This window comes from Adiantum capillus-veneris, chromosome 19, assembly GCF_014529385.1.
Source record: "Adiantum capillus-veneris isolate H3 chromosome 19, ASM1452938v2, whole genome shotgun sequence".
NCBI lineage: Eukaryota > Viridiplantae > Streptophyta > Polypodiopsida > Polypodiales > Pteridaceae > Adiantum > Adiantum capillus-veneris.
This window is the reverse complement of record NC_140949.1, coordinates 67,108,136-67,126,340: the sequence shown is the minus strand read 5'-3', so window position 1 is coordinate 67,126,340 and position 18,205 is coordinate 67,108,136. Positions and strand designations below refer to the sequence as shown.

At 40.6% G+C, this 18,205-nt stretch overlaps 1 protein-coding gene across 1 annotated transcript; it reads right to left on the bottom strand.

Annotated features, from left to right (window-relative positions):
* Window positions 1–357: 357 nt before the first annotated feature.
* On the bottom strand, window positions 358–4,179 carry LOC147434179 (uncharacterized). Its single transcript, XM_086489900.1, has one exon. The coding sequence runs from the start codon at window positions 1,891–1,893 to the stop codon at window positions 1,168–1,170; it is 726 nt and encodes a 241-aa protein (XP_086346026.1). The 5' UTR covers window positions 1,894–4,179; the 3' UTR covers window positions 358–1,167.
* Between the last annotated feature and the right edge of the window lie 14,026 nt (window positions 4,180–18,205).

The window sequence follows — 18,205 nt, the reverse complement described above, 5'->3', positions numbered from 1 at the left end:
AAGCACTCTGCATTGTTTTCATGAGCGCCCTAAGATTATCTATATTGAAAATAGAATTTCCCTCTGGATTCAATATATTAGCCAACTACTATAGATATATCTTTTAGTTAATTTTGCTTTCAATGCAGTGTGGCTTGTCAACAATGAGTTGAAATCAGCTCTCCTCATCCGCAACATGGTTTTGAATCTATCAGTAGCTCTCTTAGCCCCTCTGCCTTTTCCTCTTTTAGCAACCTCATCTTAGACTCCATCTTTGACAACTTATTTTCTAAAGTTTGAATGGTCCTAGCTGATTGATTTCAAAGATACTATGCTGTAGGGACTGTTCTCCTCTATCCTAGTCCAACTCTCAACTTGTTGCTCAGTATCCCTCAGTTCGGTCTTTAACTTAGTCAATTCATCATTAGGCACTGAGGCATCCAACATTTGTCCTATAGCATTAACAATTGTGTTCAGGACCACTAAATAAGTACTGAAAAACCATCATTCACCATTGCTGGGTCACAGGCTACTGGCTCATAAATTGTGACAGGAGACATTGATGCAGCCAAACACTGTCAACACAGGGATATGCAAGAAGCGGGCACATAAAGCTTAGAAGGTGGCTGGCATGGTGTTCAAGGCCATGCTAGATGCAAGGTATATTGGGTCCAAATAGGAATTGTATGTCAAAGACGGCAATCAACAAGTTTATGGATTTTCAAGATTCTCTAATAAAGGGAACTTATAAGCACTACCATCGATGGACATCTCGAGCAGCGTTGTTTAAAGTCCAGGTTATGTTGAACTATGGTCGGTTGCGGCCATGGGCTCCTCGACGTCTTGAGAAATGATCCTTATTATGATGCTTCATGTGTGGCGAAGCTGGATATTGACGACCGGTCAAGCAAATGCTATATCTCTCCAGGCTCTTGCTCCATCTAAAAGGTAGAGAGGAGTTATTACAGGGGAACACGGAGCTATGGTGGAGGCTTGAGTGGGATGGGAGTGTCGACGATCAACTGCAGTCAAGGACGTGTGAAGCAAAGCTAAGCAAGGAATATTTAAGAGATTAAAATTGGATTCAACATTTCTTTTTAAAAAAAGAGTACTTCTGGCTGTCTGCAATGGAAGAGTGGCACTACAGTTTGCATAAGGAAGGTTGGCCAGGTGTGTGGAGGGGAGGTGTTATCTGCATGCGAGCGGTTCCAAAAGGAAGGACCGCCTGTTGGGGAGGGCCAAAGATAGCAAGCCGAAGGAGGTTTGCAGACAATGAGGGCATGGGCTTCTAGCACCAAGCAGACGGGTGAGGAGCGAGGGCTCCATAGAAGGCAATGAAAAAAAAGTGGTCCACTGCAATTCAGGAGGGAGGAGCATTGCTCTAGGCCGAGACGGGATGCCCGAGGATCTGTAGAAACTCAGAGCAGGGCCGAGGGCCGCCAGATTTCTGGAAGGAGGAGCAACTAGGTGCAGTTGGACGGGAGTGCATGAGATGAGGGGCGCACGCCAGTTGCAAGGGCGACCCCTGCAAGGGCTTGGAGAGTTGTAAATGGAGTTGCAGGCAAGCATGAGGGGATTGGAGGCCGCAAGGTGCTGGCCATGAGCAGGGCAAGAGGAGAATGACTCTATTAGAGGAAGGAAAGGCTTGAAGGAGCGCCATTTGTATGGAGTAAAGCCGGCCAAGTGCCAGAGGGTGGAGAGTTGGCGTGTAAGGCAGGGACCGAGGCGAGGAGAGCATGGAGCTGGCTGAGGAGGGCCTTCAAGGCTACAGGATGGGCATGCAGGTTGATGATGACGATGGCCGTTAAGAGGAACCAGAGTTGTAGAGAATTGAGGGAGCCCGAGTTCTCTATGAAGGAGGTCTTTGACACTCTGGGAGTTGGAAGCCAAGAACAAGCGAGGGCAAAACTGCATGGGCAAGAGGCCGGTTAGTAGGTGGGGACATTGCGAAGGAGCACTCTTTCTCTTGCGACAGGGGGCCGCCCAAGTGAGCAGTAGATTTGGAGATAATAGCGGCCGAACTAAAAGCAACGTAAGAAGTTAGCAATATGACAAAAAAAGGGTGAGCTACAATTAAGTGGGCCTTATCTGCAAGGAGCCATAGTTCTATAAAGAGAGGAACCGAGCCCGAAGCTTTTAACAGATTCCATCATTGTAAATGCTCGCGTTGAAGCCTGCATGATTTGCATTATCATATCCTCCCAATTCTTGATGTTTAAGTGGTCATATAGCATTTTCTCTCCTGCCTTCAGACCTATGTGGGTGTCATGTATGCGAGTGGTTTTAATTTATGTGAATATGATAGGTCTTAAGGATATGAGGTTTTTTGTACATCGAAGGTGCAAAGGGAGGCAGGCTTGTAAAATGGATGCATGCCAGAGGTTGTGGAAGGCAATGTGTGGTGTTGGATATTGATTGTGTATTTGTGGGAAAAGGTGCTCTAAAGGGTTATAGTCAGGAATCAAGATAGTATATCTACCAGCTGGTTGTATGTAGTTTGGGATGGTTCGGTACGGGCTCGGGCAATGATTATTTGCAGATCGGGAGTCTAGACTCTAGGTGTGTGTTTACTAGGAGATAGGGTTGCTGTGAAATCACTGGGCCTATAGTGAGGCATTCACAGAGTGTGTTGGTGTTTTTCTCATTTCCCCCTTTCCATCTTGTGGTGCCCCCATGGAGGACCCACTGATTGCTTCCTAACAAGGTGTTCGTGAGTCAAGATGAAGCAGGAATTTGGTCCGGTGTTCAAAGGAGATGAAGATGCCGATGATTGGATTACAGATTTTGAGTTAATTCATGCTGACAGTACTGCGGATGCCAGGTGATGAAGCAAAGCTCCAAACTTTACCTTTGGTGCTGCGAGGTAAAGAAAAATCTTGGTTCGATGACTTGGAAGATGCATACAAGCAGAGTTGGATTGGATTTCGAGAGCACTTTCTACAAAGGTATTGAAAGGTGGTGTCTGCTTCGGAAGCAGATGCAAAGTTCAAAGGTTTGCAACAGGGGGTAATTGAAAATATTGATACTTTTGTTGATAAATTTGAAGCTTATTGGGGGGATTTTGCGGCTGCTACCCAAGCAACCCATGTGGGATACTTTAAGCTGGAAAGGTTTCTATCTTGCTTGCATCCCTATGTTCGTGAAAGATTGGATTATGAAGATCCAAGGACCTTTGATGAAGCCGTCACAGTCGCAAGATTAAAGAGTCAAAAGATGAAGAAGAAGATGAAGGCATGATTGCTACAATCTTACCATCATGGCAGCTAGTGGACCTAGGCCTAAACATATTGATGAGCATCAAGAGGTAAAAGATCTTCTTTTATTGATATGAATGTGATCAAAGCATGTGAAGTTGATTCCAGGCTAGAAGAGATAGAACAAGTGCCAACCATGCCTCAAAAGATACAAAGAGGCATATTCTGAGTGCCACCCAGTTTGCTTCCTCAAGAGGACGAGGTGACGAAAGGCCTCGTTAGTGATTACTATAATATTTTGTAAAAAACAACCCATCCCTCTACCCTACTCTCCTACTATTTTCTCTCTATGGACCTCACATCATGCAACAAACATAGCCGCGACCCATCGTCATATGGTGTAGGTAACACCCTTGATAAAAGTATATGAAAATTCCACCCTCTTTCCCTATATAAGGAGGGGTCTCTATCACCAAAAGACAACTCTCTCACCAAAGCACATGCTCCAATTATTAGAGGTTATGAGCATTCTAAGGTATGTGCACCATGCTTGCACACTTCTAACATATCTAGAAGTATTAGTCCATAAAAAAGAGTTTTGGAAGACAACATCTCACCACAAGGATTATAGGGGTTATGCAACACACAATGCACACACACAAGGAGAGCTAGAGAACATGCAAATCATAGTGCATATTCCACCCCTTCGTCATTTTAGAAGGCATGAACCAACCTTAAGTTGGACTGGCAGGCAAGGAAGCTTCTAAGAGCAGTAACCAATGAGTTACCATCGTAACTGATAGTGCACAGTTAGTTAGACACCGATTTGATAGCCTATATATAGGATCCACTACTGATTTCATATAGCTTTTGACTCCTTAGAATCTGCACTAATCTACATCCGGAGCTACCTTTTCTCTTGTAAACATTTTGGTGCACTTTCTCTCTTCTGTAAATGAAAAATCTAGCTCCTACAATATTGAATGCTCTCTAGTGTATTCTACAGATCTAAAATACAATCCGAGTTCCAGTCTCATTAATAATATCTTGAATTTTAGTTCCAGTGTTTCATCTTTTGGTTCTAGTGTTTCCTCGTTTAGTTCCAGTATTGTTTTCCAACAATCATTGAGTCTTCTAAGTGTGACATCTCTAGTTCTAAGTACCAACCTGGAATAGCTATCTAAACACATCCACCTCATTCCATTTTGGAGATCACGATGGTTTGAGCTAAGAATATCTGAGACATGCTAACTATCTCCCAGCTGGTTTTATAGATATTGTATGTCCACAATGCCACTCATAACAAGTACCAAAGGTCATCGTCCAACAACTCGCTTTATGGGAAATCAAGAGAGGGTCAGTCCAATTTTAGAGGAGACTAAAGTAGGCTTTAAAACTAATCTTCAACCTAGGAATGATACTGAGGTCACTCCAGGAGGGGATAATCCTTGATGAATCAAGGAATTTGCAGCATTCCAATCATTCTAGACAGCAAAGAGTTGAAAGGGTTCCTAGATGGAATAGGAATCAACAATCCAAAAGTCAAAAATAGACCAATGATAGTGAAGGAGTCAAAGATTTGAAGAACTAGTTGTTCTATATTCCCTAGACTCATGGAAGCACTATCATTTCGGGACTCAATTCATCCTATGAACGGACACCAAAGACTCAAGTATTTCATGATCCAAACCAAGCTCTCCAACAAACCAATGAGATGGGAAAAATTTCTTTCACAATTTTATTTTTATATTTCTCACATTGCTAGCAGACACAATCAAGTGGCTATTGCACTATCACAACGGCCAAGAGAAAATGCACTATTATAGCAACTCACAACGATCTATCTTCTATGATAGGTGAGTTTGCTATTAATCCGGATTTTAAGGATGTGATTTCATCGCTTGCATTAGGAAATAAATAGGAACGATTAACCTTTCACGATGGTTATCTTGTCTATGGAAATAGGTTGTGTGTTACTAACTCAATCCATGAAAAGTAAAATATGAATCCCATGCACCTCCTTATGCAGTGCATAGAGGGATTCAACCTACTCTTTTAAAAGTAGAGAAGTACTTCTATTGGCCTACCATGAAAATAGACATCCAAGAGTATGTTTCAAAATGTGTGGTATACCTCTAGCCATTACCAATGCTTGATTCACTATGGGAGAGAATATCCATGGATTTTATCTTTCGAATGCCCAAGTCTATCCATGGGAATCCATGAATATGGACTGTTAACCACTGGCGTCCACTTCTAGTAGTCATGGGCCGGGCTTGTCAGTCCAATAGGAAAAGGGTAAGAGTGATCGCCGATGAGAGGCACACTCTAACAAGAACATTCAAGGGTTAGTTGTCTAAGTATGGGGGCCCAAGTGTGAATGGGCAAAGCTCATATGAAAGTCATCTAAACCTAAAAATTATTCATTCTTTCATTTGTGAAATTGAAGAGTGCTCTTGCTCCATCTCCATCGTCTTCTTCTTCATCTCCTTGTGTGTGTGTGTGTGTGTGTGTGTGTGTGTGTGTGTGTGTGTGTGTGTGTGTGTGAGAGAGAGAGAGAGAGAGAGAGAGAGAGAGAGAGAGAGAGTCAGAGAGAGAGAGCGTGATCGAGCATTGCGACGACGGCACGATGGCGGAAAAATGGTTGAGCGCGGTGTCGTGCGGCTCCACTTCCATGATGGGAAAAAGCGCAAAAGGAAGCATAAAAAGTCTATTTGAAGGTTACACATTTATTGAGCAGTGACCAGGGCTCAAGAACAAGCAAGGAGATCCGGAAAGTGTATGTTTTATATGGTTATGAAGGCCTAAGAGTAGTGGTTTTTTGCTTGAAGAAAAAGGTTTTACATGTGAAAAGGGTGTTGTAAAGACATGCAAGGCAACTTGGGTAGAGGAAGACATGTGGTTAGTGGTAAAAAGGAAAGTGTGTGAGAGACTTCACACCTCTGCATGAGGGAGGCCGAAAAAGTCTTAATCTGTAAATTTTTTGTAAAACAGGCTTTAGATAAAAACGGGCCATTCTCAATGATGATAATGGGAAAAGGGCGTTTTGAGCATTGTTGCATCTCACGCACAGAGGCTAATTCTGCACCAATTAGGAGATATTCATGTTTTCGTTCTTTGCTGTATTAGGGGAGGAAGCCATAAGCTTTGAGAACTCTTAACTCTTTTTCCAAGCTTCCATAGCTCACTCTAATCCAAGCTTCCATAGACACTCTAATAAAAGAAGCCATAACTCAAGCCGTAATCTCTTTCTCAAGCCATAATTAATCATTTTCCTGGGATCTCTCTCTCTCTCTCTATCTATTTTGAAGCAGCCAAGGAAGAACGAAGGAGACAATTATTATCAAGGCAAGCTTGGCAAGTCAATTAAGGTAAAGAGGAAAGCAAAACAACATTATCATCATTGAGATAGTTGAAGTGTTATTTTCTCTATTCAGATGTGAATTAAGGCAGGTTAAATCGATGTAAGGAGCTTAAACTCCTCAATTAACATTTAATTAAATCAGAAATATTGTTAATTATTCACTTTGGATAATGAAGCTTCAAAATCTTGTTCAAGCTCTCACATTTAAGCTTTGTCTATATTGATTGTGTCTGGTGCAACTCTCTTTCTTACACCTCTCACAACCAGAGGCCCCACACCTTCCCCGCTCACCTTTCAAACACAAATCCCCTGACAGCGGCGCAACGGCGGCTCCTTCTTCTTCGCGGTGAGAATCCTCCATGACAGCAAGCATAGAGCGGTGAGTGACACACCATCGTCATCTTTGAGCTTACTAGTTTAGGCTAGTCGCATGCTTGGAGCCACCTGTGGCTTGCACACAGTGCTAGGCAAGGCCCTTGCTTCTATACGTGTGGCAGAAGCCCACATTTTTTACGTCGCTACCGGGGAATCACCTTGCACTAAGCTCAAGAGGCACTCTGTGTTGTGTTGTGGTGCAATTTCAGATGTAGGAAAGGTAGAGAAGGAAGGTGTGTGTGGTGAGAAGGAGTTTGTTTGTTGTTGTGTATTGTTTTGTTAATAAGGTATTGAAAGGTACTGTGTTTTTCCTGTTCATAAGGTATTTTATTTGTGATAAGGTGTTAGAATTAAAGTAGTAGATCCATAATATTAGTTCTGTGTAAAGTACAGTAAGTAGTTCTGTTAGCTAATGAGTTGTTGTAGTAGTGTGCTAGTATGGTAACAGTAGCTCTATTAGTTGTAAGTAGGTAGGCTAGGTGTGTGTGTTCTTGCGCGTACAGCGTGACCGCGGCGACCTTATACCAAAAACAAAAATCAATTTTTTTTAAAAAAAATAAAAATTTTAAAGGTAGGACTGGGCTGAAGAATATTTCCCAGGCCCAAGCCCAGGCTCAGGCCTCAGTCCCCATTTTAAACTACCTTTTTGAGGACCGATGGAGCTTCGGGTAATTGAACGCTATACTATAAAGCACACCACGATCCCCTGAGTGATACACTTGTTTTGAGCTATCACACGCTCTAATCCAAAAACCGATCATTAAAAACATCAAAAAACGAGTGAAAACGGACACCTAAAAAAGTAAGCGGTTAACCTTCGAGGTTATTCGCCAACACTTGTAGGGTGCCAAAGGCACATACATCTACACTCTGGTTGTGTGCTAGAGGCTGAGAAACTAGAGAGCATTTTGACTTACGCGAGTTCTCAATATCCACCTACCTTAGGTTCCGGGCCCTCGGCAAGGACCCAAGGTAGTACAAACCAAGACCGAAACATAGCAACTAGTAGCTCTTCCTCTGACTACGATATCATGGAGGGTTTTCCAATGCCTAATCTTGATAGCTCAAGCCAAGATATGCATGCCATGGGTCCAGGCTTCGAGCCGAGCGTGCTTAGCCACTTGAAGGAAACCTTTAGTAGAGCCACTCGCTCCAAACATGGAGGTAATGATGTAAATGAGGGGGGTGGAGTAAATTTGCCATTCCTGACCAACGTAGACCCCATGCTCTTAAAGAGTGTGCACATGAATATTCCATTCACCACATCCCCTGACTCTGTAGAGCTATTCCCCTTCGAGGTTATATTACCTGATGGTAGAAGCTTTGCCGAAGTACAAGAAGTTGAGCGGTATATCATCGCGGCTAGGGAAAAGTAAATTGAGAGCTTACACAAGGCGGATCAACAAGGAGAGTTAAAAGTGAAAGTCCCTATATCAATATCTTTGCTAGGAGAGCAATCGAGTGCTCTTGAATCGACCACTAAGGGTCAACCCATAGAGAGCTACATTGCATCTAGTTCAAAGGACACCCCTAACACCTCAAGCCTAGATGGAGCATTTCTAGATGAGAACTGGGAGTACAAACTACAAATGAAAACTCTAACCGATCTATACACAGGTCACACCTATCACGTGGCTTGGTTAGATGTCCTACAATCCACAACGGGTGCTACTAGCATGGAGGATCAACAACAAAGAGTTTGTGAGGTCATCCATAGAGTTATTGAGCTAGAGAGACAGAACAAGGGGATCCATATGCCTTCAACGGGTCTCATGAGATTCTTGGATACATCAAAGGCTAAAAAACCAACATTATCATAAATGGAGACTCCCTCGGTAAGTCTGATGGATCCTCCATATGTTGTTTTACCAGAGGTCTCAGGGAAATCTTAGCCTATAAGTGATAGCTTTACTTTTCCAAGTCTAGCTCATCTTTTCCTTGATAACACCATGGCTACCATGCCTACCCCAATGATGAGCATGCCAAGAAACATCCATGGACCTCATTTGTTAGTAAAGCACTGCCACATGGTAGCTCAATGCCAACAACAGCCCCTACAAGTGTGTACCAATCATATGCACCTATCGGTCATCGCACTCATATAGCCCCTACCCCTCCCATTGTTTCAACAACCTATGCTCCACAACCACAACACCCAAGCTCTTATTTCCATGGCCACTTGCACCCTCTAGGTGACCTTAGTCCTCATATTCAAAGGCTAAATACCTAGCATTGGTAATAGTCTAGCCCATTGGTCGTGGCCCTAAAGTACTTTTAAAACTAACCTTTGGAGGATTTGATAAAGCTTAACCTAAGTTCTTTTAGATCTCCATTAAGTGTACATTTCTCTTTGTTATACCTCTCTCCATTTGGACCCTTATTGGGACAAGCTTATCTCTCCTCTTTGGCCCCCTGCTGATAATAGGTCTAGCACCACATATCCATATTCTAACTCTTGTTCCTTTTATGTTCCCATATTAGATGAGAAATTTAGTATGGGAAATTCATTTGGGATAGGTAGACATTAGATTTTATAAAAATAATCTCTCTCTTGAAATCATAGTCATCCTTTACTATGAGGCAGAAAAGGTAAATCCTAGTCTTTAGTCCATGGTTTCCTAGCGCGGGTAAAGGATCCCTTTCTACCCTACAAAATCATTCCAAACTGGATGAATAATCCATTTGTTCTTATGAGCATGCATGTTCTTTATTCCATATCATACTTCCAAAGTAGAGTGACAAATTCTACTTGGTGTCTGGGAGACATTGTCACCAGAAACATGATACTAAGCATGCATACTTCTTAAATTTGTGCACAATAAAAGAAAGAGAGAGTCTTATAAGAAAAAACATTGTTTATTTCATATGCATTTACACTTTTGAAAATACTATATCATTGTAAGCATTGACAAGGCTCATGTTATCCTTAGGTTGTGCTCCTTGCATCCATCTAGGATCTTTAAAAGGATAATTATTAAATTTAATATGATAGTGTTGGATAGCCTTACCATGTCTTAGCACCTTGTCTTCATGTCAAAGGATGGAGTCGGGTTGGATCACCTTTCTTGATATTCCATCTCTAGAGGATCTTCAATCATTGCTTCTCTTGGTGGCTCTCCTTTGCAAGGTTTGAGTAGGCTCACATGAAAATCATTGTATATGAGGCAATCATTGGGAAACTTTAATTGATAAGACATCTTGTTGATTGGCTTTAGAATTTGAAAAGGACTATAATATCTTTTTGCTAACTTACCATGATACTTTTGGTGGCCCATAGGATTCTTGCTTGTAGCTTGCCTTAAATGAGCATTGGGGAACTTTAGCAAGACCAAATCATTTTCCTTAAAAGCTAAGGATCTTCTGTTCTTGTTAGCCTGCTACCTTTTGCCTTTGATGTGAGATGAATATATCTTCTTTAATATTTTGAAAATATTCTTGTAGATCTTGGCTATACTCATCAACAATGAAGATCTTCCCATGTACCTTAATAAGTAGCAAGGGACTTTTAGATCTTCCGTTTATGACGTTGAAAGATGCCTTTCGGCCTGTAGAAGTATGTACAGTGTTATTTTATGCATACTCTACAAGAAGTAAGTACATCTCCCATTGTGATCATTGATCTAATTTTGTAACATAGGCTTTAGTAGATCTAGAATTGTAAGGTTAGCTATCTCACTTTGTCTATCCATTTGTGGGTGATAGGCCGAGGAGAAATATAACCTTACTACATACCTAGATTCTCGGTGAGATCCTTCCAAAAATTGATGGTCATTCTAGGATCTTTGTCTAAAACCATAGATGTTGGAAGGCCATGGTATTTTGAAATCTTGGATATGAAGAGGGTTTCCGTTTTATGTTCCTTAATAGTCTTTTTGATAGAACACCATATTAGTGAATTTGGAAATCTCACTTTCAAAATAATCTTAAGATTTGACCACATGGCCAAATCTTTGGCAAAGTTTGATGGAAGTCTTTGGCCTTAAAAAAATATTTTGAGATTTGTCCATGTGACTAAATCTTCAAGACATTAGTGATTCCCAAATTGCCATTAAAGAGTCAAACTCTCTATTATGGTGTTATAGGTATAAACTGTGCTTGTTTGCTAAACCTATCGACTATTGTCTATATTCATGTATTCCCATGGATAGACTTGGGAAATTCTAATATGGTGTTATAGGTATAAAGTATGCTTGTTTACTAAACCTGTCGACTATTGTCCATGTAATCTTCTCCCATACGTATCAAAGCAAGGGCCTTGCCTAGCACTATGTGCGAGCCACAGATGGCTCCAAGCATGCAACTAGCTTAAACTAGTAAGCTCAAAGATGAAAATGGTGTGTCACTGAATGATCTACCCTTGTGTTGTGGAGGATTCCTTGCCGCAAAGAATAAGAAGCCGCCACTATGCTGTGCTCAACCGCTTCGCCGCCGTTGTGTTGTCAATGCAATGCTTGATCATCTCTCTCTCTCTCTCTCTCTCTCTCTCTCTCTCACACACACACACACACACACACACACACACACACACACACACACACACGCATACACACACACAAGGAGATGAAGAAGAAGAAGATGGAGATGGAGCAAGATCACTCTTCAATTGCAAAAATGAAAGAATGAATGGTTTTTAGATTTATTTGACTTTTATATGAGCTCGCCCCATTCACACTTGGGTGCTCATACTTAGCCAACTAACCCTTGAATGTTACTGTTAGAGTGAACCTCTCATTGGGCGATCACTCTTACCCTTTTCCTACTAGACTGACAAGCCCAGTGTCGAGAAATTTGCGGTCTTGCCAGGAAAGCACCGGGCTTCTGGCTGTGAGAGTTTGTGAGATAACTCCAAAAAAACTATATGAAAGAATTAAACCATAGATGCCATGAAGACTAGGGTTTGGAAGGAAATGCAATCAAAGAAGCCCCACTCTTTCTCTCTTGCACTCACACACACAAAGAAAGAACACAAAAGTGAATATCAAAACAACATAAAGATGAAAACATCAAGGTTATGGTCATATCATATCATGGGTAATATGAAAGGGTTAATAGATGACTTAATAGCGTTCAATCTTTGCTTACCAAACAAGCTACGAATTGTTCTTTGGAATTGTAGTTTTGTGCTTACCATAATATATATGTTTTGTCTAGTGATAGGGATTAATTGTGTGTACAAATCCTCTTGGTTCATAGCAAGATAACTACACTTACGTCAAAAGAAAATTTATAGTCTATAAGAGGTATTATGATTGGATCCGGTGAAAGAAATATTTCATTGAGCCTTTTTGGGCCAAATAGAAACACTATACGTTGTTGAAAGTGTATTTTACGGCTTATCCATACGTTAATTCTAATAGATCACACAAAGTGGAAGCGATAGAGATTCTCGTCATGTGGATTATTAATCTAGGATAGTATGTGAGAAATGTATATATGAGAGAAGTGAAGAGTAGAAGTTTCCCTCCCAAGCCCTATTCTTGCCCATAGACAATAAGGATATTGCGGGGGGAGAGATGTACCTGTAGCAAGGAGAACCTAGAATTTGTAGAGAGAATTAATTTCTAAGAGTCAGAGAGATAGGTATGGTTAAGGAGATGAGATTAGATATATATATGTTGGATTACAGATGAAAAAGAAAACAACAAGAAATCAACAAAATATCAATGTAGAACATATCTTACTTGTCAAACCCTTCGGCACCGTTTTTGATGGAGAAAGAAGAAGAGGGAAGAATTCAACTTTGATTGATACACCAAGTCCAAGACCTTGATCTTCCAAGGATAGTTTACAAGAATGGCTAGTCTTCCTCTAGGAGAAAGTGTAGGCTTAGGCATATGTTAATGGCTAAGTACAATTAAGCATTACTACTCACTCCCTCATGAGTTCCTCTCACCAATGACTTGAATGCTTCAATGGTTTTCAAGGAAGAAGAGGTTTCCTTTTATAGGTGAAGGGAACCCCCAAGGATTTACACAAGAAGAAAGGAGCTAGTGTGAATAGAAACTAGAAAAGTTGGAAATGAGCTGTCCATGCATGATGTGGGCAGACTAGGGTCCAGTATTTTGATCATATCTCCTCAACCGTGGCTCCAAATAAAAAAGTAAAAGTATGGGTAGAATATTAGCTACAACTCCCATTTTATATACTTTTTCCAATTTGTATTGGAGCTTTGTGCAAAAAATTTATCAAAATAGGGTACAATTTTGGCAGCAAAAGTCTTCTTGTTGTCCCCTTAGCCTAGACTTTTATTTGATTCCAATGAACACCTCATTCCATATGAAAGCATGACATTGCTCCTTGACAAAGTTTTGTAAGAATGCTTGCAATACTGCATTAAGTGTATCTTTGAATTTATGTCACCTAGGGTCCCACTAGGATTTGATTCCCTCTTAGTAGCTATTTAAAAATAAATATAAGAAAAATATAAAAAATACATAGAATTTATATATATTGAAATTTATCCTAGATATAGGATCTAGCTAGGATGTAAGATGATAATGACATAGTAGAAATAAAGAATTAATGCTTTTTGCCCCAAGTTAAAGAGGCGGAGCTATTGACGCTTTTTCCATAGTACTTTTTGACGGTAAAGTAAGAATATGTTACCCTTGAGATAAATCATAGGATGAGATAGAAAGCTTATTATGATACTTAAATATGTATATGTACATTGTAGAAAATATAATTATGTATCTAAAAAGTGGCAAGATAGATCTTGTAGCATGCGTTCCCACTATGTACATGCCTGCACATCCTCCGGTATGTGCCACATTAATTTTTTGTAAGATCAGCCCTCTTGCACATCTTCCTTGCTTTCTTCTTCACTGGATGATTCCAGAGCTTAATAGTCACTTTGATCTTCACCTGTGTTTTACTCTTCTTCCTCATCAACATCTTTTGGATCATTGTCTCCTCTTCTCGTAAACATTTTGATCCTTTTTTCTACAATGGGAATCTTTACTTCTGTACCATCTAGTTCAGACAAGCTGTAAGTAACATTTTCATGCATATGCTTTACAACATACGATCCAAACCATCTTTTTGAAAACCTACACATGACTGTGTGTTGGTTATTAAGGCTACTATAATACACTAAAACCCAGTCACCTTTGTCAATTGCTTTTCTCATGAGCCGATGTCACTTATCAAAGAAGTCCTTGTTTTTCAACCTTGCATTTATGAGTCTTTGTTTTGCAGCTTCAATGTCTCCAGGTCTTCTCTCTATTTACCTTATACACAATGCAAGGAGATATTCTTTGCTAAGCCCCTCTTGCCAAGGTAGTACATTCCATGTGGGAATTGTATCTTCAATCGGTATCACTGGCTTTTGACCATACATTAGCTCCGTAGGCATGTAGCTAGTTACTGAGCTATATGTTGTATGATCAGCCCATAAAGCATATGGTAATAGTTTTGGCCACTCACCAACTCTTCCTTCGCAAGCTTTGATGATAGGAGGGTGCCCTCTTTCACACTTTCCATTGCCTTTAGGGTTGCAAGCTGTAGTAAGAGAAAGCTTGATTCCTAATCTAGAAAAGAACTCCCTTGCTTCTTCGGTATCCAGTCCACCTCGGTCTGTAGTGATCTTTTCCACACACCATAACGGAAAATCACCTCATTAAGAAGGAATTTTCACACAGATTCTGTGATTTTATCTCTTAATGCTCTTCCTTCAACCTGGTTAGTTAGGTTCTCTCGTGCAAGAACGAAGCATCTCATCTGCCAGAGTCCTAAAGGCATTGTAACTAGATCCACAACCCATTTATAGTGCATGGCTAGTGGATATGTAGGATGCAATCCATCACGATGTCGGACATTTGAATACATTTGACAAGTTACACACGACTCTACAAACTGAGATACATCTTTATACATACCCTTTCAACTTGGAGAAGGTTTCCCACACACCCCTATGTCCAGCCCATATACTCTCATGAAACTCTTGCATGAGCTTTACTTGAGTCTCTTTTTTACATATAACCCTTTGTGGTGCAGCACCCTTTTGTTTTGGATGCTTCCACAAGTAACCATCCCTCAAAAAGTACCCATATGCTTTCCTGCGTATCCTCTTGAATTTTTGTTCAGACCAATCATCCTGTTTTGTTAGAGTACTCAAGTAGCTTCCAATAAGAAGCCAATCACCTTCATAAAGATCTTTCAAGAACAATGGAAGTGGATTATTCATGCAAACATTGATACCTTTGACATGAGAGATGGAATAGAACTTTGTGACCACATCATCTCCCTCATCAACCATTTGTCACTCATCTTCATACCTTGCCCTTGATAGCATATCTTCCACTGTATTGTCTTTACCCGCAATGTGATTAAACTTGGGATTGAAGGACTTAATGTAGGCAATCCACCGCAACATAGCAATGTCTGGTGTTGAGCAGCTTGTAATCATCCCAAGAAGTGGTATACAATGTATTTCTACAATCGCACATGCACCAATTAGGTACTCTTTTCCATTTCTCAAGGCTATAACCATACCCCTCTCTCTTTATTTGTGGATTGTTTCTTGGCGAGCACTTAGTACCTTTACTCCAAATCTCACCACATACATGTGTCCTTCTTTGTCATCTTGCTCTATTGCCCATCCAATCCCTGTAGGACCAGTGTCTACTGTCACAATTATTGGCCATTGACACTCATAGTCTACCTTTCTCAAAGTTATACTGACTGGAGCAACTCCTTCAGTTTTTGCATGGCTTTTACATGTGCTTCTATCCATTTAAACTTTTGATTCTTTCTAAGAAACTGATAAAGTGGATTAGCTACATGTGCATAATGTGGAATCCAAATAACATAAAAGACACATGCTCTCATGAACCTTCTAACCTCAGTGATGCTAGTGCACATTTCTTTCATTCTTTGGATGGCATCTACCTTTATTGGACAAGGTTTCCTACCATATGGTCCGCACATGTGCCCCACAATGAGCACTTCATTGACACCAAACATAGACTTTTTCCTTGACAAAGTAAGATTCACTTCTTCCAACCTAGATAGAATTTGATCACAATCATTTATGTGATTTACCACAAACTTGTGACATCCCCTGAGATCCAAAGCTTCATCTTTGTCACTTTATTCACATCCTGATAGGAAAATCATTAATGAAAGGCATTGTGATTTGAGGAATAAAGTCACGTAAGACCTTATTCATCCCATTCATCATATGTGCAACCGAGTTGGTTGCTTCCTGGGGCAAGGTACACATCCTTACCAAACCCAAAGATGTCCTCATGGTTGTCAAGTCTCTGCTTTCGATTGCAAGCTGAAATTGATCATACCCTGAGTAGAGGTCCCCCATTGAGTAGATTGCCCTCCCTACAAATGTCTTTGCAAACTCATCCACAATTAGGCCTGTACCTACATTTTTAATTGTCACGTTGTTCACTGGTTGCATATCTTGAATTAAGCGTAGAGCACCATTTTTCTTTGGAACTGTGACCCACCTATTTGAGTATGGAGCACAAGAAGGCTCCAAAATTCCCATTTTGATCTTCTCATTGAGTAGCTCTATTAACTTTGGCAAATAAGCCTTTGGAACCAGAATAGGCCGCAGATTCCAAGTCACATGAGGGATTGAAAAAATTACCATAGGAGCTACAATAGAAGGATCAACACATCCTATCTCATGTGGCTCAAATTCAAAAGCCTTACCATGCCTTGAAAGCATTCCTTTGAAGCACTTTGTCTCCTCCTGCGCTAGAAATTCCTCGCAACATTTTTGCAACTCTTGAAAAGACTCCTTTGTGAAGGTATGCCCAATGTTTATAGGATTCCTCAAACTTGGTTGCAAAGAAGCCTGCTCAATGTTTTCCCTGTTGTTGGGTGGTAAGGATGAAGCTATACTGGTTTCACCTTCTTTGCTTAACTCTTGTATTTAGTTTCAACATGGACTTTTGAGCCAACTGTTTGGTTCTCTTTAAAGGCTTCTATGACTTGATACATTCCCATAGAGCATACTTCCACAACTTCATTTTCAAGATGCAAACTAGACTCCATCATAGCATCAAGCTCACCCATAGTATCTACAAAAGAAACTTGTTCACACAAACCCAAAACATTTTCAGTAGGCTCTAGAACCCACTCTTTTTCATGCCTATTTATACATTATTTACATATTTCCTCTCACATCTCTTCAAATCTTCAAGTTTTGTGAAACATACTGATCCATTCCTTGTTACCAAGGAGCCCATTGAGAAAGTTTCACCTATTTTTGGATCAGACGAGACCCTTTTTCGTTCTGTACCATTGCAATCCCGCTTTACAATGGTACTTGGCCAAAACCCATCATTTCCCTATGGTCATAAAACTCTTTGTTCACCTTTGGTAGAGGACGTTCTCTGAGGTTGTCATTATTTCTTTCATGGTTCACACAAACTAGAAGAAATTGGATAGCTCGTTTACCATCTTCGCTACGTATGCGAGCATATGCTGAACCATCACCCATTACCTTTATTTCCATTCAAACTCCCACAATTTAAGGCTGCCCAAGGATGAGATGATATGAAGATGTATCATGTACAAAGAAGTTTTGGTCAATGTTTACATCACCTATTGTCACCTTCTCATTTGGACATGCTGCACACAATTCACCGCATGAATTGTATGCCACTTTTACCATCCAACCATGATCTGTGTCCATCGGCCATTTGCACTTGTTGTAGAGACTCTTTGACATTATGTTTATTTCTGAACCATGGTCAATCAAGGCAACAAATGGCTCTTCAAGATTACCAACCTTGACCAAAGTTTCTGTAGTAGCCCTTGCTTAGTGACTTCATGAATAGTAGCTCCTAGAAATAGCTTCAACTTCTTCATCATCATTTGAGAAACGCACTTGCTTCACTCTCCCACTAGATTGGTAGCATCCTACCACAGCTCCATCATCCTCCTTATTTTGCAACTGCATCCCTTGTGTCTTCAAGGTTTCCAATTCAACCTGTGGACGAGAAACTTCAGCAAGAGTTTGCCTCTTCCTCTTGATGATGTCAATGATCTCCTCATGGAATTTACGCTTTGTGATGCAAAGAACTTCTCCCATAGTAAAATCAATCTTGCTATTCAAAATCCTTTCCTCCAAGACTTTCTTTAAATCTGTAGCAACCTCAATATCAGATTGTAGTTTATAAGCTGGGACTTTTGTCTTACCTTTTGTTGGCTCTTTCATCTTTCTTGTTGTAGACTCCTCCACGAGTACTTCATGTGGAGATGCTCCTTGTGTCAAGGGTGTTTGAGAAGGCATTGATTCGCTTCTTCCCCCATGCTCTTTTTGATGATC